The 27,593-nt window shown below is 46.7% G+C and overlaps 2 protein-coding genes across 4 annotated transcripts in view; one reads left to right on the top strand and one right to left on the bottom strand.

Moving 5' to 3' along the window:
• Positions 1 to 1,676, bottom strand: part of LOC105280344 (protein tiptop) — a 142,776-nt gene extending 141,100 nt beyond the window's left edge. Inside the window, exons 1-2 of one of the 3 annotated variants that reach the window (XM_011340831.2) lie at positions 1,600 to 1,676; positions 431 to 1,131 (exon numbers count right to left, since the gene is read on the bottom strand). Coding sequence is in view for 1 of the 3 variants with exons in the window: in XM_011340835.3 (XP_011339137.1) it covers positions 431 to 470 (40 nt within the window). In the remaining 2 variants the exon portion in view is untranslated. The other 2 variants (XM_011340832.3, XM_011340835.3) reach the window with 2 other exon arrangements.
• An 803-nt stretch (positions 1,677 to 2,479) lies between these two features.
• Positions 2,480 to 27,593, top strand: part of LOC105280340 (zinc finger protein 845) — a 42,879-nt gene continuing 17,765 nt past the window's right edge. The window contains exons 1-6 of the mRNA XM_011340818.2: positions 2,480 to 2,591; positions 15,247 to 16,240; positions 16,582 to 16,866; positions 17,254 to 17,571; positions 17,860 to 18,482; positions 18,779 to 19,255. Of these exons, the coding sequence (XP_011339120.1) occupies positions 15,272 to 16,240; positions 16,582 to 16,866; positions 17,254 to 17,571; positions 17,860 to 18,482; positions 18,779 to 19,255 (2,672 nt within the window). The 5' untranslated portion in view covers positions 2,480 to 2,591; positions 15,247 to 15,271. The remainder of the gene's footprint in view (positions 2,592 to 15,246; positions 16,241 to 16,581; positions 16,867 to 17,253; positions 17,572 to 17,859; positions 18,483 to 18,778; positions 19,256 to 27,593) is intronic.

Raw genomic sequence — 27,593 nt, 5'->3', positions numbered from 1 at the left:
ACGTCGGCGGAAAGTAACGAGGCAATTCCGCGCGCGGAATTTCCCGCGATTACTTCCGAAATCACGCCGCATTCCACGTGGTATTCCACGTGGCTCCGCGAGCTCGTCGACGAATCAGCGACGGTGGAACTTTTCGTTCTTCTCTGAACTTCGTCACTCGTGGACTGCTCCGTTTATCTTGACATGGAAAATGCGAGAGCCGAGTCTAGAGAAAAATTCGCATGACTAGTAAATTTCTCATTTCCATGATAGTTTTGTAGAGATTTACTCGTATCACAATTATAAATAAATTACTTCGTCCCTTCTTCGAGGATAAATTTGGAAAAGGTTTTTGCCTATTGAGTCCTCTGTTTCTCTGATATCGGCACGCGCATGTTCCCCTCGCGTTCCACCGTCACTGGTAAATTCTGCATCGAATCTGTCGACTCACATTTCATGCGTTGCGGTGCGTGCTGTTTCCTTCGGGGCATCTGCGTCCTTCGGGGGTACTCGATTATCCGTGCGGCCTCCAGTTCTCTTCGCCTTGGCTGCGATCGGTTGGTCCCCAAAAATCAGGCTGTCGAGAACACCGAGAATACTTTTCAAATATGTCTTCCCCCGGAATGCGACCACCTGGGATAGTCTTCCTGCCTTTCTTCTTTTACGTTACACACTTGCGGTCACCCAAACGGCACGCGTCCCGATGACCACTACCTCATTGTGATCACCGACGACCTGCCCGTCGTCAGTGACACGGTCATCGCGATTGTCGTCATCCTATTCCGGATCTCGCACACTTGTGCACCCTGCGATACGTTCACGCGGAACCAGAAGGTCGCGAGGCGAAGCGACAACACACTTGTCGAATCTCTGAGCGGAGACGCGGAGTTTCAGGATCTTTCTGTCACTCATGCGAACTCATCCGTACACGCGTCGCCATTGCCAAGCAACCGATGTCGAAGACCCCGTAGAGTTACGTTGACGTATACATGGCGGGAAAAATATTGATACTTCTGGACTACTGTCACTACTCCAGCTAGGATTATCACACTGGACTGTGAGTAATTCTCGGCCTCGCGGTGCTAGACCGATCTACTCTGAAACGTGAACCATCCGAATCGTGCACCAACCCCTGATTCACCACTTTTCTCTCTGCAAGTAATCATCAATCAGTCTCACTCGTCACTTTCCCGGACGGTCGTCATTTACACCGGTACGCGATGCTCGCTCTCGGACGACCGTGATCGGGATCGCGTCAAGAGTTATCTCATGGATGGATTCAGGGATTTCGGATAGACGCGCGATAACTTTTCCACGACGTGTGATCTGCGGCGATTCATACGCAGAAGTACTGAAAGATAAAAGACAGAAAAAATGTAGAAAATAAAAGAGAGAGAAAAGAGGTAACCAGATGGATAATGATGAAACAAACACAAGAGAACACACGTGATAGATAGAAAGCGAGAAAACTCGGTGGCAAAGAACAGACAAAAGAACAAAAGAGAAAGAAAGAGACTAGCGGTATAGAGAAAGACAGAGGAAGAAGGAAAGAGAAAGAGAGAAAGATCCTGAGCGCGGCAGACGGAAAAGAAGCGGGGAGGAGGTGGAGGTGAAGGCTACCGTCGTTCGTGGATCGCGAAATCGAGCGGGCGGCGGTCCAGCGCTGACTGACTACGGACTGGCGTCGCGGCGGCAGGCCGTGTGGTGGGGGGGATCCCAGGAGTAGTAGTAGTCCTCTTTCCCTCCTCCTCCGTCACCTCCTCCAACCGTTCTCGTTTCCTCGCTCGCCCGCTCTTCCTTGCTGGCCTCACTCGCACTCACTCAACCTCTCCTTCCCGTCGCCCTCGTTCTTTCTCTCCTCCGCGGTCGCGATCGCGTCCGCGGCCCGCGAACGAGGCGACCGATGAGGTCGCGGGGGCCGCGAGGAAGTGGAGAAGGGGACGCGGCAAAGGATCGACGGAGGGACATCCACCGGGCGAAGTGTACCGAGTGAATGAGCGAGGTCGTGGGAGAGGAGGAGGAGGAGAAACTGTGCGCCTTGTCCGCCGTCGTTCTCGGTTTACCCATACACGCGCACGACGTCGCGACGCGACTGATGCGACGCGATGCGAGGGGTTCGCCGCGCCGGCGACGGCGCAAAAGCCAGCCACTCTCGTCTGCGGATGCACCAGATGCTGGCGGATGCGCTGCTCGCTGCAACGTGGCCGCGACGTGGCACCCACGCGTCCTCCACTCGCGGCAAATTTCACGATTTTTCTCGTTCCCGCTTTTTTTGCGCGAGGTCACTCGCGAGCAACGAAATTTTCGAATAGAACTATGCGACATACTGAACGAAAAAGAAATCGTAGCGAGAGGGCCCATCGCAGACCTATAGAACAGTAAGCGCGCTCGCGCGCACTGGGGGAGGTCGGAAAAGGAGGCGGGGTCCTCAACTATGTCGGCCCGCGAGGGAGGCGCACAGGGAAACGTTGCCTGGTGTAATGATTCTGATTGCCGCCGCGAGAGGCGCTGTTGCACAACGACCTACGGTACTACGGCGACGCGAAGCCACACCTAGGAGTTTCTCAAGAATTTTGCATAAAAAACAGTGTTCGAGGCGACTTCAAGTCAAGGTAAGTAGTTGATTAGCATTGTTTGTTAGAGAAGTAGAGCTGTGATTTGTGAATAATCTGAAAGATGATGCTATCGAGCGTTTTCTGAGTATTTTGTAACCTAACCTCAAACATGCACAGTAACTGTAGAAAATCATTACATTGTTTATATTAAAGGATTCGCTGAATGTTTTTCCTGTGCTAGATTATCCTAACGTATATTTCACAATATATCGTACTTGTTAAACATATTTTCAGTATTCTTGGAAAGGTAAAATGTTGACAGTCAATAGAGTGCTAAGAGGCACTCACGTACAGTAGAAAGTTGTACAAAGTGTAAAATTAGTTCCTGAACAAAAACAAAATTAGTATTGTATACAAAAGCTGTTACATATAACAGCTTCAAAATTTTATTAATCAATTCTCTTTTATTAAATTACATCCGTTTATATTTTATAATATATTGCGTCTCTTAAATATTTTTCTAATATAAAAGAACATATTGATCTGTATGGAAGTTAGTAGATTGTTGAGATTAATTAAATATTCAATAATTATACAACTGTTTTTCCTGAAAAAATTTATTTAACAAGTTATTCAGTAAAAATAATATTTGATACTAGGATGTTATTTTTGGGCACGTATAATAATTGCACTGCCTTACTTAAATTTTAGTACTATTTATTTTAACAAATTTTGAAATATCCAGAAATAATATTATGTAATTTATACAGTTTATATCTAACTTTGCTACGTAACTTTGATACATTTACGAATAGTATATAACAAACAATTTAGATATTACATTACGCATAACATGTGCTACATTATTAATATTATTACAAAACACATCACATAACAGAACTCATACAACTAAATAGTATAAACGATATTAGAACGCTATCATTCTTTTTGTGAACAATACTTTTTGCCAGATGATTTTTTGGGAAACTATTCCTGATTTATATATATTTCTGATTCCTAAATTTTAGAAGTAACATTCTTCTTTCCGTTAGTGTTTCCTTTTTTAGCGATTTGTTTCTCTTTCGAACTTTCTCTAAACTTCGGCTTCGAAAAATTTCTTCGGAAATTTCCAGGAAGCACGGTAGTCCGTGCTCTCCCGGCTCAGCAAAGCTCGTTTTGGCGGGCACCGGTGGAAGTGCTGGCAACACTGGCGCTGCGGGTTGAGCCGTACCAACTGGCGAGCAGTCTCCGCCCAATGGGCGGAGCCTGCATGATCTATAGCGTCATAGAGCACCCCTACCGCCGTGGTAGGAACAGAACGGCGACGCCCACAGTGCGGAACGTGCGCGCTGCACCCCCGCCACCGCCACCGCCGTCGCGGCCAACACCGGGGGCCGAGGATGTTTATGCTCCTGCTGCCGCGTCTCTATCTAGTCGTGGCCCTGGCGCTGCGTTGTTTCTTTCCTGTTGTCGTTGTTGTCGTCGTCGACGCCGCTACTGCTACCGTCGGCATACGCTCCCGGCTTATCCTCCGCTCCTTCCACTCGGCAAGCGTTCATTACCGCTAAACATTCCTGTCAATTAAAAGTGCACCGACGCCCAATTTACCAGCGGGGTCGTCTGTCGTTCCAGCAAGCTCGCCTCGCGGATCGGATATTAACGAGGCTAACCACGGGGTTTTCGTTCTTTTTTTGTTTTACTTTTTTCATTCCCTCTTGTTCTCTGGCGCACATCCTGCTGAATTCTTGCGTAGAAGGGCATAGTCATACTTATGGGGTTTTCGTTAGCGCGCATGCAAATGTACCTTGGTTTACGATTATGCCGCTGACTTTCTCATTTTCGCGAGGACCACAACCCGATGGAAGGCAACTTCCTCTCGTAACATTGTTCTTTCGGAGCGTGAATTGGTGAATACGTCAATGGAAGCGTGATGCGAATGTACTGCTTGCACGGACATTTATACGATGCTCTATAAATTATCCACTGTACATTTATGATTTTAATTTTATTGTGATGATTATGATTATATATATAGCTCGTTATCAAAACTGCCGAGTAAGTATTATATATGAATTACAATCCTCATAATCTCGTTGGCTTAAATCGGAATTAGTTAATTTATATAAATGAAGAATTATCATACGTTAAAATATTTTTAAAAATGTTCGTATTGTGGTGGACGGGATTAAAAATTATTTGACCACAGAGGTGTTTCCTAAACAAAACTCCTACTTCAGTGCCTTTACAGAATTATAGATTACACTTTTACAAAATTTTGCGATTTATGTTAATCTTATTTCTCGGCTCTTCAGCCTTTTTGAGCTTTATATTCGTTCGTGTGTATGTCCGCAAAGATTTGCATCATGATTTGCATTTCACAATCACCTGAAACCCTCAACAAATGGGATATTACAAAGAGCACTTTATTTCGGCGACAGTCGCGTCGTTTCCGCAGTGGGGTCGAAGAGGTCGTGCCGCTCCCGCGCGCATCAAGCCAATTCGACGCCGGCAACGTTCGCGGCGCGACGTTTACGAGATCGTTTATTAGGTGACGTTCTCATCGAGCGACTTGGCTGCAGACTGAATCCGTTGGCTCTTCCTGAAGACCGACCGTATCCCGACTGAGATCCATGCCGTATTTGATCGCGAAACTTGACCAAATATCGGCAAAGTTTGCGAGACAAACAAAGCAGTAGCCAGAGACAATAAATAGGGAGCCATAAATCGGCCGAATGTAAAAACTTTTGCTTGTCCATTCGCGAGAATTTTCTAGCGTCGGATCAACGCAATCGGCAGATTGATAAATGATTCCAGCAAATCGCTGCAAAAGCGTGAGTGGAATATCGCAGAGTGTATTCTTGCGTGATTTGTATCTCATCGAGATTGAGCATATTTATGTAAAGGATATCTTTCTCTAGCTTTGTTTATAAATCGTCAATCATAATGTCAAAATCTTAAATTAGTTTTTCACGTGCTTAATTTATATAAATGATTTTTACTTGTTATTATTAATGATTTTATTTTATTTTTTTATTATTCTACCGATATTTAATATTTTTCACGTAATTTCGATTTAAGTTTTAATACAGGAGCACTCAGCTTCTCCGACATCAATTATTGAGAAAACACGTAATTTTTCATTGTTACGTGACTGTTGCGATGTGAAATTCATTCACGATACGGTATTCGCATTTGGCTCAAATAGGTGAAAGGCCAGCCGAGTGTGTCGACAACAACGTCCGCTTGGCGAAGAAAGCACGTATCTCGCAGTCACCTTAGATTCATGAAATAAATTCCTCAATAAATCATTAACTTGTATGTTTGACGGTTCTCATAACTTTGCGATAACTTTCCTCTGTGCGGAAGGTTCCGTCCAGGCTAATATTTCTTCTCGACGTCTTGCGAACGGCAAACTTTATCCAACCAGTGTAACTTAGAGCATTGTACACAGTCAGTATAGGTCAAAAAATTGTGCAATCGCGTTCTCCTCAAAGAAAGCGAGTAACGCCCCGATTATGCATTCCGCTTGTCGTCAAATATCACCTCATTAGAGTTTCTAAGAATAGATAAATTAAAGGATAAAAATACCAGTTTTTAAGAGTATTAAAATTAACTGAACGAATAATAGTGAATAAATAAAGCTACCTGTTAAAAACCTGAAGCTACCTTTTCTCTCTCCAAGAAATACAATTTCACGCACTTTTCTCAGGTATTTCGACTTCCAGTAATACAACAGTTTTACCTTATGGTCGACAGAAAGTTATGTCTCTTTATGTACTTATGTCATGATGACTAATGATTGAAAAATGGAGTAGTTGTGCGAACATGTGCAGCATGGTTTAGACGTGTTGTCTCCGCTCGGTGAGGGTTCCTTTTACGACCTTTTTTTGGCGTCCACTAAACTTCCCAAAATTTCGAAAAAGACATCCCATTATGCAACGACAATGTAGGTCAACGCATAAGTCCTCCGTGTATGGGTTTATGTGCTCGCGCGTCTGTGTGTGGATGTGCGCGCGCGTGCCACGTGCAGCCAGCCCCCTGCGGGAGTCGAAATAAGTGTACCTCGTAAAATAAAGCACTGTACGTCCCTTTGCAGAGTTATCTGCTATCGCGGCGGCAGTCCTGATCTTGCAGTGCCACGACAATCCTCCTAGATCTCAAAGTTCGCTCGCTTGCCCGTACACGCGCGCGCTTGACCGCGTTGAAATCCGCGTGGGCGTGCGAGCGTGTGTACCTGTCAGTCCGAACTGTCAGTCTGTCAGATAGCGACCAGGGATATCGATAATCCCGATGTAACGCTGCTGATACCTGGATGAAGTAACATTCGGTTTTATTACGTGTTGACGAGACTTAGTCTGCCAACCGCTTCAACCTTTGCACTTTTGTAATTCTTCGCTGGAAAGATTCGCGTGCAATGGTAGTTTTCTTGTCGCCTATGTGTTCTAGGTGCATCTTCAGAGATACGGGCGGAGAAGCGACGAGCGACAGAAATATTTGATATAATGTACGATAAAAATTTATTGTGGAAGTAGAAATGTAGGAATGTTTTCTAGTCGTAGTGCCATGTTTCAAACGACAATCGGTTTAAGTTTATTAGCTTGTTTATTGTTACGTAATCTTGCCAAGTGTTCTACCAACCATGGCATTAGCAACCGCAGAATAAAATCGCATATTCACGCGCGGATTAAATTCTGCGTCCCGCATTGCGGTATTTATATCAACGCCAGAGAATTCTGCCATGAAAGTTTTGTATTCGACTCTGACGAATCTCGCGCTGATTTGTTGGAAAAATCCTAACGCAGCGGCGCAATAAGAATCGTCCAGGGAATAGCGAATTGACGTTTTGCGTGGGCGATCACGCTTGTACGCGAGTGCGTATATACGCTGGACGCACACACGTGGGCACGCTTGAAAATAGATCTACTATCGACACATTTCGTTTCTCGCAATCATAAATTCGGCCGAAAAAATTGCGTATACGAAATAGTTTACAGACGCCGATTGTTGCCGGTTAAATATTCTGCGTTCGCGCCGAATTCAATTGCACCCCTCGCTGTCTTTCTGCTAGGGCGCGAATTATTAAGACGTTTGCATTTATTTTTTCATCATGTGCCTTCGTTCCTGCTCCTCTTTCCTATCTTCTTCTATTTTCCTCAAACTTGTGAAAAGAACTTCACTAGCTGAAGAGTGTGACTACCCATGGCTTGTCTCGAAGTGCGCCGAGAAAACATTCCTACGATGCGAATGATAACGGAATTCGTTAGAATCTCACCACTCACCGTGAAGCAATTTTCGGATGCGCGATAACGCGCGCCAATTGGACCGAGGGGGTGATGAGGGGTTTTTTTTCCGTACGCGCGGTGTACCGCGCGAAGAAAACGTCGCAACGGTCCCTCGTCTTCCCTTATTCCCTTTCTCCCCCCGCTGCCCCTTCCGAATTCCTCCTTTTCCCCGAGACCTCCATGAATTATCCCGCACTCGTTTTTCGAGAGACGAAAAGAAAGTCGGTAAGCGAGAAGGGCGAAGAGAATAGAAAGGTTCGTCGGGTTCGATGGAGAGGGGTTCGGCGCGGGATGGGACAAGGAGGTCGCATTTCCAACAAAGTAACCTTCGCGTAGTCTCGAAAATAGCTCGTGCGGCCCGATCGAGCCGACGATTAGAATACCTTCGGGTACTGGATGAGAAGATTGACCGACCGGAGGCGGCCTGTTTGAAAATAATTGCCGCGATGTTTCGACGTGGAGAAGTCGCAGACGAACCCCCCACGGTACGTTTGTTACGAATCGTCTTTTTTTAGATCTTCGATAGAACTAACGTCTATCGCGTGACTCTTAACGACGTCTACGAGGCATCTGAAGGTCGATACATTAGTCGAGATGGGCATAAACTATAATTAAACATTAATAAAACACTTGTGATTACGCGAATGAGAACATGTGAGAACTCGGAAGTGTCAATGCACTTTATTATTGCGTCATCTAATTCGTGTGCTTCCTTTTTACGTTTCGATTTAGACACCAGCATATTTTCGGCCGCGTTAAAAGCCAGTTGCAACGAATTTTAGTTGGGTTGGCGTACGACGTAGCGCAATTTTTCATAGTGATACGTGCGATAATATTGTGAACTTGCAAGTGTAAAGTACCAGAAATGCAAGCGGACTGCTCTGGTGTGGATGGAAGACATTAATTTATCTCTACACTTTTGTAAGGAACGTTATCGCGCTGCAATTCGTTCACGTACGTCGACATTCTCTTAACGTTATTAATTCTGCTACTTAAATAAAGAACACTCTTCAATATTGGAGCAAAATTATTTTACTCCGTTTAATTATAATATTGAAGCTGACTTAAACAAGACGCACAAGTGTTAATTTATATACTTATGGACAAGCTTTTAAAATTTATTTCTTGATTCTTCTGTTTTGTTACATAATCTTTTTTAAAATTTAAAACTCTTAAACTATTTTTTTAACAATTTAATATTTTATGTTAAACTTTATATTTTTGTATATTTACAATTATCTTTACATTTCTGATATTTCTATATATTTCTGATTTGCAAGCCCATCTGCTTGTTTGCAAACGTTGGGTTTTAATTACTCAAATGATAAATAATCATTGTAATTAATATGATCTCGCAGTTACTTAGTATCGAGTCCATCTTGATAATTGCAAGTCATTACGACAAGACACAAAGCAAAGATTCTTCAAATAGTTAAGCTACTTGCTAGTACACTTTCTCTTTGTCTCCATGTCATTACAAATAAGCATTATACACTCGTCGAGCGGAATAAGAGTTTTACGACTTGATCGAAGGGTTGTTCCTGAACCGTGGGATTGCGTTGCTTTATTCTTTTCCATGAGGTTTCTGGACAAAGAATTCTAGCCACAGTATCTTATGACATATTGATTGCAGTCAGTAGGTTCTTCATTAAACATTGACAAATCATTATGCGTAAAAAGAATAAGTTTCATGTATAAGAAACTGCATGAATATTTATTTTACTTTATAGTTTGCAAACAAAATTGTGTCTTACTATTATTAATAAAACATTTAATTTATAATAATTTTTACATTTTAGATGAGCATTTTGTAATGCGGTATATTTATATCGAAATTTTTTGATATTAATTATTTATGATGTACAAAATTGGTACATTATAAATATATATACATATTTTATAGAAATACACGCATTTCAGGATACCTGATTCATACGACTCTATGCTTTGCTTTCCTCTTATGAGTAGTTGCGCACTTTACGAGAAACTTTCGGTCACGCAAAAAGTTTCCTCCGCAAAGTTACCGATCGCCTGACATCTCCTTTTAACTTAAAATTCGCTATCCAGACAAGCATATTGAGTTCGTCTTCGAAGTAGAGTCACAGTCCTGGTCCGGTGTCCAGTCTGTCGAGTGCGCGTTCCCGAAATCCGGATTAAGTGATATCCTTAAAGGGGCAAATGTTTCCCCGCATAAGGAGAGGCTCTTTCTTACCTAGCTACAAAACGCAGTGTGCCCCGTACAGTCTTCTCGTGCGCTATGGATCTGGACGTGCGATGATCTCGTCTCGATTGGTCAAACTCCCGAAAATATTCAGACCGAATCCGAGCATCTTGTACGGGATCCGCACTCCCGATGAAGACAGCAGGTCAGACGTTGAGTGCTAGCCTAGCACAGAGCGCCAACATTCGTAGAAGGTTCGTTGTAGGGTGTGCGGCGACGGCTACCGCGGACGTAGGGGCGAAGAGGCGGGGGAGGGTGAGTATGGGATGAGGAGGGTGGCAGTTGTCGGCAGTAGGGCGAAGGAAGAAGCGGAGGAGCGCCGAGAGAGAAGCCGAGGTCCGTCGGTATCGATCGGGCGTCTGCGGTAGATTGACACGTGTCATGGCCGCCTCTCTCGGTGCCGGAGAGAAGGAAAGGAACGCGGGCGAAGGAAAAGGACGCCGGCCGTCGTGAGAAGCCGCGGAATAAGGGTGAGGGAGCGAGAAGGAGCAACGACGGCGGTAGTGGCGGCGGCGGCGGCACAGCGTCGGGTGGCGCACGGCGCGGCGTCGAAGGTGGAGGAGGACGACGCGGGAGCCGTCGAGTGGGTGGCTGGCCGGACGGGGGTGGCGGAGGGAGGGCGGGCGGGGGCCGAGGGAAAAGGACATTAAGGTGCGTAATAGCCAGCGGGGCGAGCGCGCACCGCCGCGGCATCGATTAGACAGAGGCTCCCTCATCCCATTGCTAGAATGCAACCCACCGCCTCCTCCTCTTCCGCCACCTTCAGCCACCCATCCACCCGCCATCCGACTCCCTCTGCCTCCTTCCCCCCTACACACAGGGGTCCCCACGACCACCCACCTCCACCTACTCCGTCGAACTGGAGAGCCCCCGAGTACGTGCTCTACATACACACTCGCGCGCTTATGTCAGTTTCTGTCCTGCTGCCGGCGCTGCCACTGCCGCCACCGTTGCGAGGAGGAGAGAGATAGAGAGAAAGAGGAAGAGGGAGAGAGAGAGTAAATGAGAAAGAGTGAGAGAGCGAGTGAGAAAGAGACGAAGGAGAGACGATGGGTGAGAGCGGTGGGCCCGGAGAGAAAAAGAGACAGTGGAGGACTACGGCGAAGGGTGGCCGAAGCCACCTCTCTACCTATCTCGTAGCACCTACACACGCGCCTTCGGGGACACCAACGTCTAACGTCGTTATAAACATTAACGGAGCGGCTCAATATTCCCCGGACCTTGCATCCCCTGCGTCTACCTCCGGTCCATCTCCCTTCTCGGGCAAACCGCCTCCCGCCTTCCCTCTCGCCCTGCCGGACGCTCGCATGCGGCGAGCTCACCTTGCTATGGTTTCCGGGTCCTTCGTTGACCCTACGAAGGGTTACCTAGTTGGTATGCCTCGAATGGCTGAAGTCGAAAGGGTGTACTCGCCGCTTCTTAGCGAACGCGCGACACGTTGAATGGTAGCGACGTAACCAGCTTTCGAACGTTGCCCGTGCACCCGATAATGCGGGCTTTTGTCCTGAGATCGCTTATTTTTCAGCATGGAAAACTGAAAACGAAGCAGAGAACTCAGATCCACTGATACGTCTGGCATTTACTTAAATTGCTCACACATTTTGTAGAGACTCCGGCACAAAGTGCATCTTTCCTTGAGTCTCTATGTGTTTGCTAAATCTATATGAAATATTTAGATAACATTGCATCTATACATATCACAGAAATAAACTACAATAAATTTCGAACATTTGCTACGCAAAATCCTAGAATTAATATTTTCGGGTGAACACACGTTTACAAGATAAATAAAGAAAAATTGCAGAACGATGCACGAGACAAACCAAAGGGAACTTAAAGAGATCCGTTCCTCCACGTGTTACTTTAATCAAATTCCGTTCTTAACGACAAAAGGCCAACGCGGGACAATAAACGGCTCACTGGAAGTAGTAATTGGGGAGATAGAGAGAACGAACGCCGCCGTTCTTCTTGCAAATACAAATAAGTCGAGCACGGAATTACGTTAGGGAGATTCGGTCGATTTCATACGATCACTCGGTAGATCTCATCGTTCCTGCACCGAAGAGAGGAGCGATGAAAAGGAGGTTAAGAGAGTCTGCGGGAATAGAGTCGTGGTCGCTTACGGCTTCGGATCGAGATCGTCTAATTTCGTTCGACGAGTCCCGTAAGGATCCTTCTCTCCGTCGTCTCGCTTCTCTTCTTCTTCCTCCTTGACTTCGACTCGCTCGGGCTTCGATTTCGGTGACGGGGTCGTGCGAGAGGCCGGCGCATTCTTGTCCAAGGGATCGCGCTGATTATTGTTAATTATAGCGGGCATCAAGCGAGGGAGAGTGCAGAACCCTCGATCATTCCGGTCAGATTAGTAATGGTGATCGAAGCCATGGTGGAGGCTGCGTTGCGCTCCCCATGAAGATCGCATTGACCTCTCCGATAATTTAAGAAACTATGTACAGGCTCTATAAAACGTATAGACCTTACTCTGTAATAATTAATTTGTTGTAATATAGTGCAATTTTATATCTTGATTTTACATTTAATATGTCTGTTAATAAGAAAATAATTTTTTACGACAAGGGAGTCTCTGCGTTACAGTCGCGGTGTACACAGTACGTGCGTACAGTGACAAATTACAGGAAATCTATTCGTGGCATTCAACGAGTACTTACCTCTCGCCTTTTCTCGTCTTTTCCGTCGTCGATTGAATCGTGAGGACATTGCGAGGAGTAATCTCGTGTTCACGCGAATCCCATTGGCAGCAGGTGCGCATCCTTTTTCCGCACTGCGATCTGTAATTAGGGATTAGTCATCGGCAATCCTCGATCACCGGCAACGATGAGCAGTTAGCCAGAAGTGCCGCGCGATGCGTCAACCATGGATATTAATATTGACGTATCGATGTCTCAACGACGTCGCCCAATTAACGATCATTCTTGTTTTTTCGGCAAATACTCGTAAATCTTGGCGAACCTCCGTTCACCCTCCGCGATACTCGCAGACATCTCCTTATTAATGTCGTACACGTGTTACATACGTGATACGGCAGATTTATACAGAATCGTTCGAGTTTAGGATCCAATACGTCGAGCTGATCACGTTTTTCGTGAATCCGTTTATTTCGATTTGTCAACGTTCTGTTTGCAGTCGTTATTAGAATCGCTCAATCCATGATTGGCTGCACGATTAACGCGAATGTACAGGATGTGTATAGTCCACATTCCTAATAAGGATATGAATGAGGGATGAATTTAGATTTAGTTCTATATAATAAAGTTCTACAAAGTTTGACAAAAAGCCAGATATCCAAAGTTCAGATATTCCTTGTCTAAATTTTGCTAAAGATTATCTTTTATCTTTTATTATTATCTTTTATTACAATCTTGCTCAAACAAAATCTGCTTAAGTTAAATTTGTCGATGAGTTTTATTGATTGGTTCGCTCAACGATAATGCAGAACACCATGTACATTGTACATCGCATCAGCATCGCGTAGAATGTGAAGATATCTTGGATCTGCAGCAGGATGCATTATTGAATACCACGGTTGCGCATAGCAAGATCACGGTGTTGTGCATGTGCGTACGTGTACATGTGTCTCCCCACACGCACACGATCACCGTTACATCCCCTGTTACCGCAAGAGAACAAATTACAAAAAACTCCCCGGAAAATTTTATACGAAGTTTACTCATCGCTGGTAGATCGGCAACGGGGGAGTAATCCACCGGTGGGGTGGCTCGCTCGCGGTCCCTTCCGTTATGCAGCCGCGCGTGATACGCGACATCCGATCAAGGGCGCTAAGTCGGTTACGCCCGGTAAGCGGAAACATTTTTGCAAGTTCCCGGCGCAAATCGAATTTCAGTCACGTCAAAGGTAAACTACGAACGACGACGAAACCGGGAGACCCGGGGATATTAGCCATTCGACAGGACGCTGGCGGACAGATAGAGCGGCCCGGTGAGGAAAGGGGGTTGGGGGATGACACCGATGAGTGTGTTTTGGAGGTGGATGGAAATTTCATTCGCTAGTTTTCTCCGCTTAATAAGACGAGAGACGGAGCCACGAGGTCGCTGCCGGTTCGTAGACTTCGGAAAGGGGAAACACAGAAAGGGCGCAACAACGATGGGGGAGGAGGGTGACGTGGAGGACGCCGCACGGGCTGCCTCCGGTAGTAAGGGGGGACGTGGTGGTAAGTGGAGGGCGGCGGGGGCTGCAGAGGGTTGGTGGAGCGGGGGGAAGGGGGCGGCCAGGACTGGGAGGCGAAGTGTCGTCGTCCGAATAACGGCCAAGCGGCATCGACCGATCTTCCTGCCCCCGGCCCGCACGAAGCGTCAACTTGTTTCCCTTCTCTGCTGCGCGAATATCGGACCTTCAATTTGCCCACTGCGGTTCGCTAACGCGATTGTCCTCAGCGAGCTGTCCATGACGCGGTTGTTGCGTGACGCGTGATCGGGGTATGACGGCTAAACGGTCCTCGAAATTCACTTCGCGGGGATACTCGCAACCGCGGACAAATGAATTCCCGACGTCGAAATGAAGCAGCGGCTGAGAAGCGGTCTTTTTATACACGTTGCTTTCTTACAATTTCGTTGAGACAAGAAGTGAACAGTATAAAACACACACACAAATTTGATTCTTTATTAAATAACAATTTTTAAAATATTGTAGAAAATGACGATTTCGAATTTAATTGATGCTAGATATATGTATTTCTTTGTCACAATACACATAGTAAATACAAGGACTCTGACAAGGATATATTGTTTTCGAAAGAGACGAGAATCGAAAATAACGAATAAGAGAGACATCAGTTGAAAAGCACAAAGTGATGAGAGCAAGACGAGCGCGAGTCCGCGGCAAGAAAAACGCGTGATTGTAGAACCATTATATCAAAAAATACCCGAAATATATATCTTATACTTGTAATAATTATATATACATATTATTATTTTAAATCACTCTACAATATATTTTAATTAATTTTTAAAAATTATACATATGTTTTTCCAAACCGTCAATGTTTTAATTGTGGGTGCTAAAATTTTAAAGATTATTCTATTTAGTTATTCAAAAAAGTATATTTTTCACTGCATTAAATTGACATAGGTAGTAAACGTTCGTGCTTTTAATAATGTTGCAACAGATTTGGAACTTTGGAAAATCATACTTGAAAATAAAATAACATAATTATTTTCCGTTTATTTCGCTGCAGTTTTACTGGAATCTAAACTCAATCAATGGAAAGCTACGAAGACGACGATGACACCCACTTCTGCATCAAGTGCAATTTGACAGTACACGGTCTTGACAATTATGTGCGTCATCGTCGGTCAGGTTGTCGACCTCCCGACGACAAGAACGTCCACGAGTCACCCTCGACGCCGACGACGGTGTCCTACCCCGAGATCCTAAATGCGGACGCGTTCTTCAGCTCGTTGGAATTGCAGAGCAGCGCAAAGTCGAATCTGCGACGCGCGCCGACCTTGCTGGAGAATAGTAGAAAGTTCAAGAAGGAGGACAGGCGGAAAAAGGGCCAGAAGAGTCAGGTGGATGCTGACGAGACCGGCGCGAAGGATAAACTTCACAGCATGTTACCCACCGTGAGCGACCTAGACGATCCTACGGATCACTTGTGCATCCAGTCTCTCGTGTTCCCCGATATCGTCGGCTCCCCGACTGGTAAAACTTCGTCGACCGTCACGCAGAGCAAATTGACGCAGTCAATGACGCAGGCAGGTCCGAGCATGGAAGGCTCGGTTTTCCCGACGAAGCACGAGTCGGAGACGTCGCTGGAGAGTCTGATGACCGATTCGAAGCAGATCGACCGTAAGCGGCAGGAGAATCCCCAGCGGATGGAGTCCGATCAGCAGAGCTGGCTGGAGGACACCATTCTCGCCGACCTCGCGCTCGAGAATAACGAGAACAAGGAGCTGGCGAGATACGAGTTCGAGTACCAGCAGGACGACGACACCGAGGACGACATGCTGGACGACGATCTCGGGGAGGATGACTCCTATTCGGATTCTGACGACACCGAGAACCGGGCGCGTCCCCCGCGGGGTCACATCGGCGGCAAGTGGAAGCCCGGACTCGGCGATTCGCCGCAGGACATGCCACATATGCATGAGGAGGATGTGGATCCGGAGGACGATCATCAGGAACATCCCCCGCCAACGTACACCGGTGGCAAATGGAGACCCACGCAAGTAAGAAGGACAAGATTTACTTTAAGATTAGAAGAAATAGCTCACTGTCGTAAATCACAAGTATTATGGTTTCGGAATCTGAAGAGCGAATCAAAGGTAGGTCAAGTAGAGTCAGTAGAGTGCTACCAACAAACTAGATTCGAATAAAAGAAGCGTGAGTTTTGAAAATAATATCAATTCGAGTCATCAATTTTCTGTTTGTCGGTTAATGGGAAATCATGCTGCACGTCCGATTCCGCGTCAGCATGAATTCGACACGTAATATGATTCTATGAGCGCGCGCGCGAGACTTCACGCGCCCGATGATGATTTATTGGACAAAGAGACGCCGACTATTACAGAAGGTCGAGGAATACGAGAGCAAGGACACATCCGGACAGCCGCCGCCAGGATACACACGGGGGAAATGGGTACCGGGTGCACGAGCGGATATCGAATCGGGATATTGGTGCAATCCTTGCGGCAGGAAGCTCGCCTCACGATTGGTCTACAACAGGCATCTGCTCTCTGATTTGCACGCCAGAAGGAGCATTAGAGAGCTCGACGGCAGCCTGCATCTATCGCGCGGCGTGAACCCGCACGCTAACCGTAGAGTGTCTGCTCGCAGGCAGACTTCGCTCGCGATGGTAATGATTTTCATTAGGCACCTTTCATTTTTTTCAATCTTTGTTGTAATTATGCTCATCGCAATTATATTTCTTTTTCATTTTCTTCTACTCCATAAAAGAACAATTTTTTCTCTCTTTCTCTCTTGTAATGTTCAAGAGAAGCTTTTTTCTCGTTGAACAATTTTCCTACTCTACCTTACGCGACAGTATGATAGAATATGCTATATCTTTCTTTTTTTTCCTACTTGCATGAGACATAACGTCTGTCTAGACAACTAAGAAATCTGTATTTTGCACGGATCCCCAGAAAGAGGGATCGTTGCAAACGGTCATGTCTCTGTCACACCATCGCGAGTGTCACTTGGCTTGTGCAAACTGGCCGATTAAATGGTGAAGTATTTTCAGAAAACAAAAAGAGAACCCGAGCAAAAGGAAACGAAGAAAGTTCTGCGTCGGAGGGAGAAGGAGATACTCTCGTGCGAGATGTGCCACGCGCGCGTAAGGAGGCCTCAGATGGGCAAACATTTGCTTTCCCATTACCATTGTCGCGTGGCAGGAGCAGGTCCTTGGAGTCCAAACGCGCGCCGCTTCCTGTTGGAGAACATGGCGAATGTCGTGCGGCAGTGTCCTTTCCAATGCGCCTCGTGTCATTTCTACTGCAACACCGAAGAGACGTTCCTGCTTCATTGGCGTTCCGATCTCCACGCCAAGACCCTGGAACGGGTGAGTTGTCGATCGTTAATCGCGGCCGGATTTCTTGGACATGAAAGACTTGTCAAGATCAGATCCGATACATCCGTATTTGCCTTTCCGCTGGAGGCATCGCGCGATCATGCACATGGTTCCTGCACCTGTCGATGAGTCATTGCTCGAGTGAACATTATATGAATGATAGCTGAGAGACTAAATTGCTGAATCAACTGGACAACCTGCACTATACATGTCCTATACATGTCTGTAGATCCATAGAGAGATTTTCCAAGCGAGTTTTCTTTCTTCCTTTCTTCTCAGATCGGAGGCAGTTGCAGATGCAACCCGTGTGAATACTGGTGCGCGGACAGCGGGACAATGGAGTCTCACCTCCTGAGTACGAGTCATCGTGACGTGGTATCGATGATGAACGGCTCCGTGCCGGTGGTAATTAGTCGTCAACGGGCGTTAGCCTGCGGCAGTTGCGATCGGCAATTTCGATACAACTTCCAGCTGCGTTTGCACGCCAAGGAGACCGGTCACGACGCGAGCTACACCGCGTCTGACGAGTATCAGCAATTTATCAGATGCGATCAGTGCCCCCAAATCGTCCGGTCCCTGGTCTCGCTTCAACGCCACCAACTCAACTACCACGTCGCGAACAATTCAGGAGAGAAAAGCGAAGATGCGCCGGTGGTGGCCGCGCGACCCGCGGCGCCATATTATTGCTCGTTCTGCTCGATGAATTTCGCCACCGCCCAAGAAGCAGTTGTGCATCGGAGAACCTCCAGTCACAAGGAGATCGTAAAAGCCCACAAGAATCGGGAAGAATCGTCCACGTCGACTGTCGTGGAGCGGGAGTGTCCGCACTGCAAGGAGAAACAGCTTAATCTCGCGACTCACAAGAGTCATCTTCTTCAGCATCATCCGGAGCTCTGCCACAGGTAGCTTTTCTTAGCTATTTCGCTATACTTGATAAATGCACGGTGCCATTTTTAGATACAATTTATTTACATATTTATCTTACATACATTCTAAAACATTTTATTTTTTCTTACTCATTCTTATAAAATTGATCTATTCCTGAGATGAAATTTCTCCTTATCGCTAAATTCCTTTAACTTTAATTTCTTGTATTATATTTTCAAGGATACCGATTTGTAAATCTACTGCATTATCAAATATCGAGCGTTACACATACGTGTGACGCCGCAGCTAATGATATTTTTTTTCGTGACAGGTGCCCTCGATGCGGGACGCTATTCGCCTTATCTCAAGACGTTACCAAACACACGCGACACGGTAGCTGTAGAAAGAGTGACACATCGGACGCGGCGCAAGTGGTAGGCGTGAAGAAAGAATGGAAATGCAAGGAATGCGTCTTCTCGACGGACTCACAATCTGAACTCATCTTCCACGAGGCTCTCCACGCCGGCATGATCGAAGCTAACGAGGAGGAGTCCGCTTCGAGCAAGTTGCTGCCGAAGTATCATTGCCCGATTTGCACGAAGGTCTTCACGAAAACTTCATTACGGAATCACATCAGACAGCACACCGGAGAGAAACCTTTCCCTTGCGCAAAGTGCTCAATCTCGTTCTCGAGAAGATCGCAACTCAACGCTCATGAGAGAATATGCAGCGCTTCCCTGCCGTCAGACGAAACTGGTCGTCACCGATGCTTCGTCTGTTTGGAGTGTAAGAAAAGCTTCTATACGAAGTAAGTAACAATTTATTACATATCAATCTAATGTTAATTGATGACATCATCAATTCTCTTGCACGCGTTTGGAATTATTTTCACTGATCAATTCTTACGTTATCGTTAATGCATCGCTTTAGTTTAAAAGCCCGAATCTTACATTTATCTTGTGATACTAGATACAACGATTACAAATCCTCACAAAATTCGAAAGAGAGAAGTCTTGTGCAATTCTGTAGTTGCAAATACACGGAACATAAAATCGCTAATTTAATTCGATAAATTCGTGCAATTACACTTTTTTTTTTCGACGGAAGCCGACTGTTCTTTAACGTTTATTTATTAACGTTGTTGCCGATGGCGAAGTATGCCAAAGTAGCAGCAATATTTCGAGAAATATCGCGGTGCTTAAGGATCCGTAATAATTGCGGAACACGCTACATAGGGGGTAACAGGCGAGACACGCGTTTCGTGTAAAGAACCTTTCACTATCTACCGCGGAAAATCGCGCAGATTGCGCTGCGACAATAATGATCCTAGCGTAAGAAATATCACGCACCGCGCACGGAGAGAGCACATTTATATCTGCATTTGTAATCGGGCGCAATCATGTCTTGCCAATCTTACATTAGATCGGAAACGGCGAACGCGTGCGAGAGTCGCATTTAATGTGAAATAACGATCACTTTATGGCGGTCAAGATTTTCCACCGTTTTCAATGCAGACTAGCTTCAATCATTCGCCGAAAGAGCATTCATTTGCTGGAGCATTGTTCGTCCCGATTTGTCGCGCTATTCGATGCGCTGTTCCTTCTGCGTGACTGCTTCGCGTCAATAAATAAAGGAAAGCTTCGTGGCAGTAAAACCGCTCGCAGGCCGCGAGTTGGAACCGCGAAACGCTCGCGTGGCCGTAGTAAAAGCGTCCTCGCTGCATAACTATAAAATAAAGGAGCGTGGCACGATGGAGAGAAGACCGGGCAGAGCGGATCTCGAAAACGCGAGAAAGAAGCGAGGAGGAGGAAGAGAGAAACGGGCTCGAACGAGGGTGAGAAGGAAGAGACGCACGCGTTGAACCGACAACGGGTGTCGTATTAACATCTCATAGCAATGTATATAAACCTGCCGGTCATTTCGCCATTTAACGGGCGCCCATTATATGCATAGCCCGCGCCAGCACGCGTATATTTCCGCGACGCCGACATATGGGAGCGCGACGTCCGTGCGCGCATTAACACGCGAGGTATCGTAAAATTAAAATACATCCACAGACACCGGATCGATAATTCTCCTCCGCTCTCGTTTCTCTCGCTCATTTGATCTCATAGGAAAGAGAGATTTCTTGCATGTTTGTAGACCTCAAGGTGCATATTAATGATATTCTCATCCTTTTTTCATTCACCTTGCGACCTCATGCCTCATGATGTGTTGTTACATAAACTATATAAGTTAAAAAAATAGAAGAGCAGGATAAAAGAATATATATTGATTTTTGCAAATCGACAGACTCGACAGAGAACAGGACACCTCGATAATTTGATAACGCGCAAAATGAGAGAAAGAAAGAGACAGAGACAGAGAGAGAGAGAGAGAGAGAGAGAGTCGTTTCGGCAGCATCAGGGAATGTCGCCGCCAAGAACGCACGTACATGACTGCCAGCATGGATCATTCGAGCATTTAACGCGTTCGCATTACGGCGAATATACACCCCGTGTCCCGTTAATATCAATGTGGTGCAGGTGGGCGCCGTCACGGGCTCGCTCCCATGGTGTTTGTATGCCGCTCAGCGTGCGCGCCAACATAAGTATTAAACCATTGCCCGGCCGTGTGGAGCGCTCTCGCTATAAAGCAAACGTTAACACCTTGGCTGCACCGCCACGGTCTCCTCCGTGTCCCCCTCTCATCTTCGCCAACGTCGCCGGCTCCTCAGGGTCTCCACCCGTACACGCATTACCTTCTGTAACAGCAGCTATTCAACACCCGGCCGCCGACCTATTCTCACACCCGGCGACTTCGAAGCCGAACGACCGGCCAGGAGTCCCGACCTGCAGCCGGAACCACGAGGGTTTCGCTTAATGCCACGATCCCGGCCGTTTCTAGGGATTACGTTTGACCGGCGTCGTCCGAGTATCCTTTAGTATGCGCCCCGACGTGCTGATACCTCTTTTTCCTCTTGCCCGAAACGCGGAAACTGATTCGTCTTCCGATAAGGTCTTCTCGCTTCGCCCCTTTTTGATCTCGCTTACGAAAATTACCGAATCTTCCCCCGTTCTGTTGTATCTTGGAGTAACATTGTGGATTGTTCATCGAATGTAACTTTGATTAATTTTGATATTTTTTAATTAATTTGATAATTACTGTTGATTATGGTTCGACTCATCGTTTGTCTCTTTTTGGGAATACGAAGCGGAGAGGAAAGAATTGGCGAAATTCTTATGTCAAGGACAATCGCGTGAATTCACGTGATATTATCTTAAAATTCTGAAAAAGGATGTGAAGTAAAGGAGATCAATCGTTGGAAAATGGTCGCTACGCGAGAGATACGAGAAACGTATTTCGTCAAGGCATTTTCGTATCGGTTTTCGTAAACCGAGAGGCGCTTATGTCAGTGAGTATTTTACGGTGAGGACCATGCGATTACACGGCGGCATGAATACTAGTTTCACCTCGGAGAGCTGAAACTAGTTTTGTAAAGTTTTCCAGGAGTCTCGAAATTATTTAATCGACAAATTTTACGATGCCGCTTGGCTTATCCCGAAAAATCACTCTTGGCCCGCGGTCCCAACGACGCTCCCTGCAAACTCGGACCATCTCTATGCAGACACCCTATAATCTTCCTTAGGGCTTAGTTTCCCGCAGCTCGGAACGCTGCAGATCGACGTACCTGGAACCCGACATCCTGTTCCGAGCGAAAGGAGTTAGAAGTTCCCAGCCGGAGAGTCACCTTGATTAGAACCCTCACCACCTCTTCTTGTCGCCTTCACTTGTAAGAGAAAAGGGAAGGCGAGGAGGGAGTGTATGCGTCATCTCCTACGAGAGCCCAGTTGGCAAGCTCGTTCGTTAGCTCCAAGACGAGGTATGTTCGTGGAAGAGTAACGCGCAAAACACAGGGGGGACCACGAGAAACGCGATGATGGCGAGAAAAAAACCTTGTACAGGGACAACTAGGAAGTCTCGCGCCTCGACCCTTACCGCCAAGGCGTTCCTTAATTCTCGTCTACGCGTGCGAGTCTCTCGTGAAGAACTTTAGTAACGTCTCTTCTGCATTCTCGTTTTCACCTCTGCGCAGCTGGCTGTGGCAATTTTGCGCATTTTAAAATGTGTCTTGGCATTTTGTGTTATTAAAAAAAGAGAAGAAAGAAACAAGAAGACACACAAAAGTATTTTGATCGAACCTCTTCGATACATGTATCGATGATTTTGCGACTGGAAATTGTATTTACTGCATGAAAGTTATAGTACCTTGTTATTTCTATTTTTATGCTTTTTCTATTAAAGAATCCTCGAGAGCTTGAATGATTGAAAGCGCGCCGTCAGATTTATTGCTCGCAGAGGGATTTTTAGGGGCGTTAAGCGAGAGCGTGTGCATTAGTTCGAGAGTCATATCGGTCAGGTCAGCGGTATGCGAGGGACGAAGAAGAGGAGATCGTAATGAATCGAGTGGCGGTTTAGAGAGGCAGGAAAATAAAGGAAGAAACCAATTATGAGAAGACGAGTTTGCGCAGCGACGGATCGCGCATTAAAAGCGATTCCCAGAATACGCGCGTGCGTCTTGCGATGTATGCGCATATTCAAGATAGTATGTCATACGTGCGAGCAACTAACTGCACGATTTATTCCCTCACGGAGCAACAAATTGCAAAGGAGCAACAAGGAAATCCAGAAGGAATGCACGTACACTTCCAAGATAATTCCATATCGTTCCTGAGCCCTTGCTGAAATAATAATCCGACTAAAACTACGGCAAAAGAACACTGACTGTGACTGAGGGAGAACATTTCATTTATCAGAAAATATGGCAAAAGAATAATGTTGAACAACGATAACAAGAATCCAATTAAGAGCTGCGTATAATATAAATACATGTTTCCTGAGGCATTTCAGCTACATTAGCGACAAGAAAATGTGTGAGATTCTTGATTCGCTAATATCGCCTTCATTCTCGTCCAACGCCAACGAATTTCGATCAGCTAAGCAGCCTCGTCGTTTTGCTCGGTCTTTATATTTCAACAGCACGATCGGCTCAATGCACGCAAACGCTTCGATCGCAGTACCATTGTCCATACGTGTCTCCGCGGCGCCTTGTGCGATCCGACAACACCGATTAATCTAATTAACTCGCAACGAAACGTCCGGTGCCCCACGATCGATCGTTCGGCGTTCCCGCGGCGACGATAGCGCGATATTCCCTTCTTCGTCGGTCAGGTCGGTCGGTCGGTCGGTTCGTTCGTTCGTCCGTTCGTTCGTTCGTTACCTGTAGAACAAGACGCGTGCTCGCGTAGCTGCCGCACGGCGAGGGCGACAGGAACAGCGCGGGAATAAAAGGGAGAGAAGAGCCGAGGGCGAACGTGACGATGGTGGTACCCTCCGCCCCCTCCCCCTGCCGCTTCCGCGCAAGAGCCCTTCTACCCCTCTCCCCTTCTGCCCCTCGTTCCATCGTCCATTCGCGGGGGCAGAAAAGGAGCACGACGGCGCCGCTCCGGGTGGCGGGCGAGACCAGGGGTATCCAGAAAGAAAGAAAGAAAGCAGGTAATTACGCGGTGGTGGAGACGGGCAGCTCCCGCGCACTCGATCGCCCTAACCGATTCTCAGAATACGTGGCGAGCCCGCGATGTATGCGCATATTCAAGATAGTATGTTACATACGCGAAGCTACTGACCGTACGTTTCGCTCCTTCCTCGTTTCGCCCACCCTTGCCCCGCGCCCGCGCTCCCCGGTGTGGGCCCCGCCGGACCTCTCTGCCACCCTCTCTTCCCTCGCCCCCTTCAGCTCCCTTCCCCCCTCCTCCCCCATGATTCCTCCATCGCCGCGCGCGCGGCCCCGTCCAACCTCCTCCGGCAACCCTCTCTTCCAACGGACTCACGACGTGTACGCGAGAGATCCCCAGAGGTATTTACATATATGGACCGCGGCGAGGTGCGCGCGTATCTTTTATCTCTCGTAGCAGTAATGGCGCGCGTCCACTCTCTTTCTCTCTCCCTCCTTCTCTCTTTCTCTCTCTTTGGACTCCGTACCTGGCCAGGTAAATGCCGCGTAGATAGGCATACTGGGCGAGATTGGCGTAACTTCGGCGTCCGTTGACATCCTGTCGGGCGACGGTACCCCGATATCGAGGAGAAACATGACGTTAGGGTGCGACGTTCTCTCTCCCTCCCTTCCGCCCTTCCTGCCTGCCGCTCTTACTGTTCGACGGTAGCAGATTTCGAACATTACGAGCGCAGGTTCACGAGTACATACATGGTGTTCCTGCTATACGTTCGTCGCGTTTTCTTTTCTATGAGTTCTCGCACTTGTGCAATCTTATGAGTAATTAGAATTTTGTAGAATTTTCTCAAGTTCAATATCTTCAAGTTTAATATCTTTATTGATTGCATTGTCACTGCTGCAAGTGATGCCATTGCATTCGCTAAATTGATGATAAATAATTATATTTTCTTTAATTTTGATTAACCTACTGAATAGCTAAAATAATACTCAATATCGAGCTTGTTAATTTTTCTTTTCGCGAGTTACTGAGGCACCGCGTGGTCTTTACGGTCACCCCGTAGATACATTGAATGCATCCCACAGGGCCGCTCGTGCGCGACCGTTCTGACGAGGGGAAGCTTACTCGAGTAGAAAGGGAGAGAAAGGCGCGGGAAGAGATCTCCGCGCGTTCTTTTCCCGCGCCGAAACAATGAGACGTTGTTGCGCCGCATTCGTCGCATTCGGATGCATCGGCGGGGCATCTCCCGTCCGCGCGTTTGCACATCGCGACGCATACTACTTACGCAAGCATTCTCCGGTACTAATTCTAGTGATCGAGAGTAGCAGCTTGAGAAGAGAGTAGCTACTTGGAACATTAAAAAGTACCAGCACCGAATACCAATCTACAGCTACTGAAATATCATAGAACTTGCTATATAGAAACATTTTTGTGAAAAATTATCATCAATACGCATACGCTATTTAAGCTCCAACTGCACTCCAAAACGACGTTCAAATTTTTCCGAATTTTTGCTCAGATGTCTCTTTTTATGTTGTGCTCAGAAAGACAATATTGCTGCGCAATATTGTGCCACCCTACACGCTAGCAACGCGGTCTACTAGCGGCGGTGGTGGCCGTGGCGCGATGCGACACCACGCAACGCGACTCGATGGTGTGTGGTGCGGTACGGTGGTGCGTCGTAGTACGGTATGGTGTGGCACGCGGTAAGCACACCGGGCCCCCATATGCAGACAGTTTAGTGGTGGCCGCCCCGCGAGTCCAGTTGTCGCGTAAAATATTGCGATTCATAAAATAAAACAGGCCTGCGGTCGAGGATGCGCACATATAGCCGCCGGCCGCTAACCGTCCTAACCCTCACCCCCTATCCTTCCCTCGTCCTCTACCCTCCTCCCTATCCTCCGCCCCCCCCCCCTCGTCCTGCGTGTTCCTATGCTCTTTTCGCCCTCTCTACCCTTTCGCCATCTCGTTCTGTTCCTTCTAGCGCGGCCCTTCTCCCTGCTCGACGTATCCCGCGTACATATCCCCCCTCGCCCTTTCGCCCTCTCTTTCTCCTTCTCGTTTTCCCCGTTCGCTCGCCCTTCCTTTACCCAGGGCGCTCCGACTGCATGGCTGCGCCCGGCTCTTTATCTTTCTTTCCGTCGCTGGATTATCCATTGGGCACAATGGGTACGGAGGTTCCTGGGGAATCGTAAAAAGAGCGCGTAATCGAAAATATTTCGGGTACGGCGGGATAAAATAGCGGCGGCGCGTAAATTCGGACCACCGCCACGTCCGCGCCGGTCGACGTTCTCTCTAGCTGACTAACGTTAATTGAGGAACTCGCTCTTTCGCGTAACAGAGAAAATGATTGGTGGCCGCGTTGACATGAGTCTACGTGTAAATATGTTATTGGTACCAGGATCTTTAAAATTATTTTTCGAGAGTTTACAAATTCTTCTGTAAACAAATTTTTGTTCTATTTCAAATTTCGCATCTCGCATGTTTGATTGTCAGGCAGACATTGTGTACGTGTGCTTTTACGCGCTTGATTAGAGAACTAGTGTTACGAATGTGCAATTACACGTATAGCCGTGACTCCGGGAAACAGTAATTCGAGCCTGCTTGTGTGCACTCCATATCATTTCAGCCCTCCGAACGTTCCCTGCTTCTCCTTTTTTTCATCTTTCCCACTTCAACCTCCTCTCCTCGTACGTGTTCGTACATTTATCCGCGGTCGGTTGAAACGCCGCCAAGCCACAAACATCGTAACGCCGGCTTTCCTCGCGCGTCCGAATTTTTTGGCCACCGCTGCGACATTTCGTCGTGGAATCCGCACTTGCGAGACGCACGAGGGTGCTTAAAACTATAGCTTACTGTTGAAACATTCTTTATTAGGAATGCTATATATAGATTACATTTAAAAAATATATATATTTATATATTTATATATTTATTAATTTATATAAATATAAAAATATATATTTTATATTTATATTTATATAAATAAAAATAATCTATGTATAGAGAGAAAAATTATTTTACGCGCTTTACAAATGCACAGTAGCGTCCATATAACTGTGCAGTTGTACATATAATTATAGTTATTTAAATATATATAAATATTGGAAGTAGTTTCCGAAAAAACGAAATCTGTATGAAAGAATCTGAAACTATGTTTCGCTGATCGCCGAGCTAGTCTATTCGTTCCTCTCATCGTCATGGGGTCATTTGGGGAAAGGCGGAATATCGAAACAGACGTAACGGACAAATAGAAGCGCAGGACCTTGCCCGATGTCCGAATCGGCAATAAAAAACGACAAAGGATTAACCGTGAGCATATATTAAATCGGCAGAGCCGTCATCGATGGTTCCAAGGACGAGGATCGCGAGCTGAATCGGGGACCAGCTCTCGCGAAGGCGATCGTCCTTTCAGTGCAGGACGGCGGGGAGGGAAACGTCAACGTATATCGTACTTAAGACGCTCCTCTGTTCCGGAGATTCCTCCTTTTCCGCCGACGAAATTAGCGGGGGACATGTTTATTGTAAATGAATCCTACTCCGGAGGCGGCTCGTGGAGAACTGCTACGTGTCCCGGAGACACGGCGGCGGGGTGCAGGCGGTGGCGCGGCCGAGGGAGAAGAAGCTGAGCCGGGGTAGTACGAGGAAGAGAGA

The sequence above is a fragment of the Ooceraea biroi genome, chromosome 1 (genome assembly GCF_003672135.1).
Source record: "Ooceraea biroi isolate clonal line C1 chromosome 1, Obir_v5.4, whole genome shotgun sequence".
Taxonomy (NCBI): Eukaryota; Metazoa; Arthropoda; class Insecta; order Hymenoptera; family Formicidae; genus Ooceraea; species Ooceraea biroi.
The sequence above is the reverse complement of the archived record's forward strand: the minus strand, read 5'-3'. Positions and strand labels throughout refer to the sequence as shown.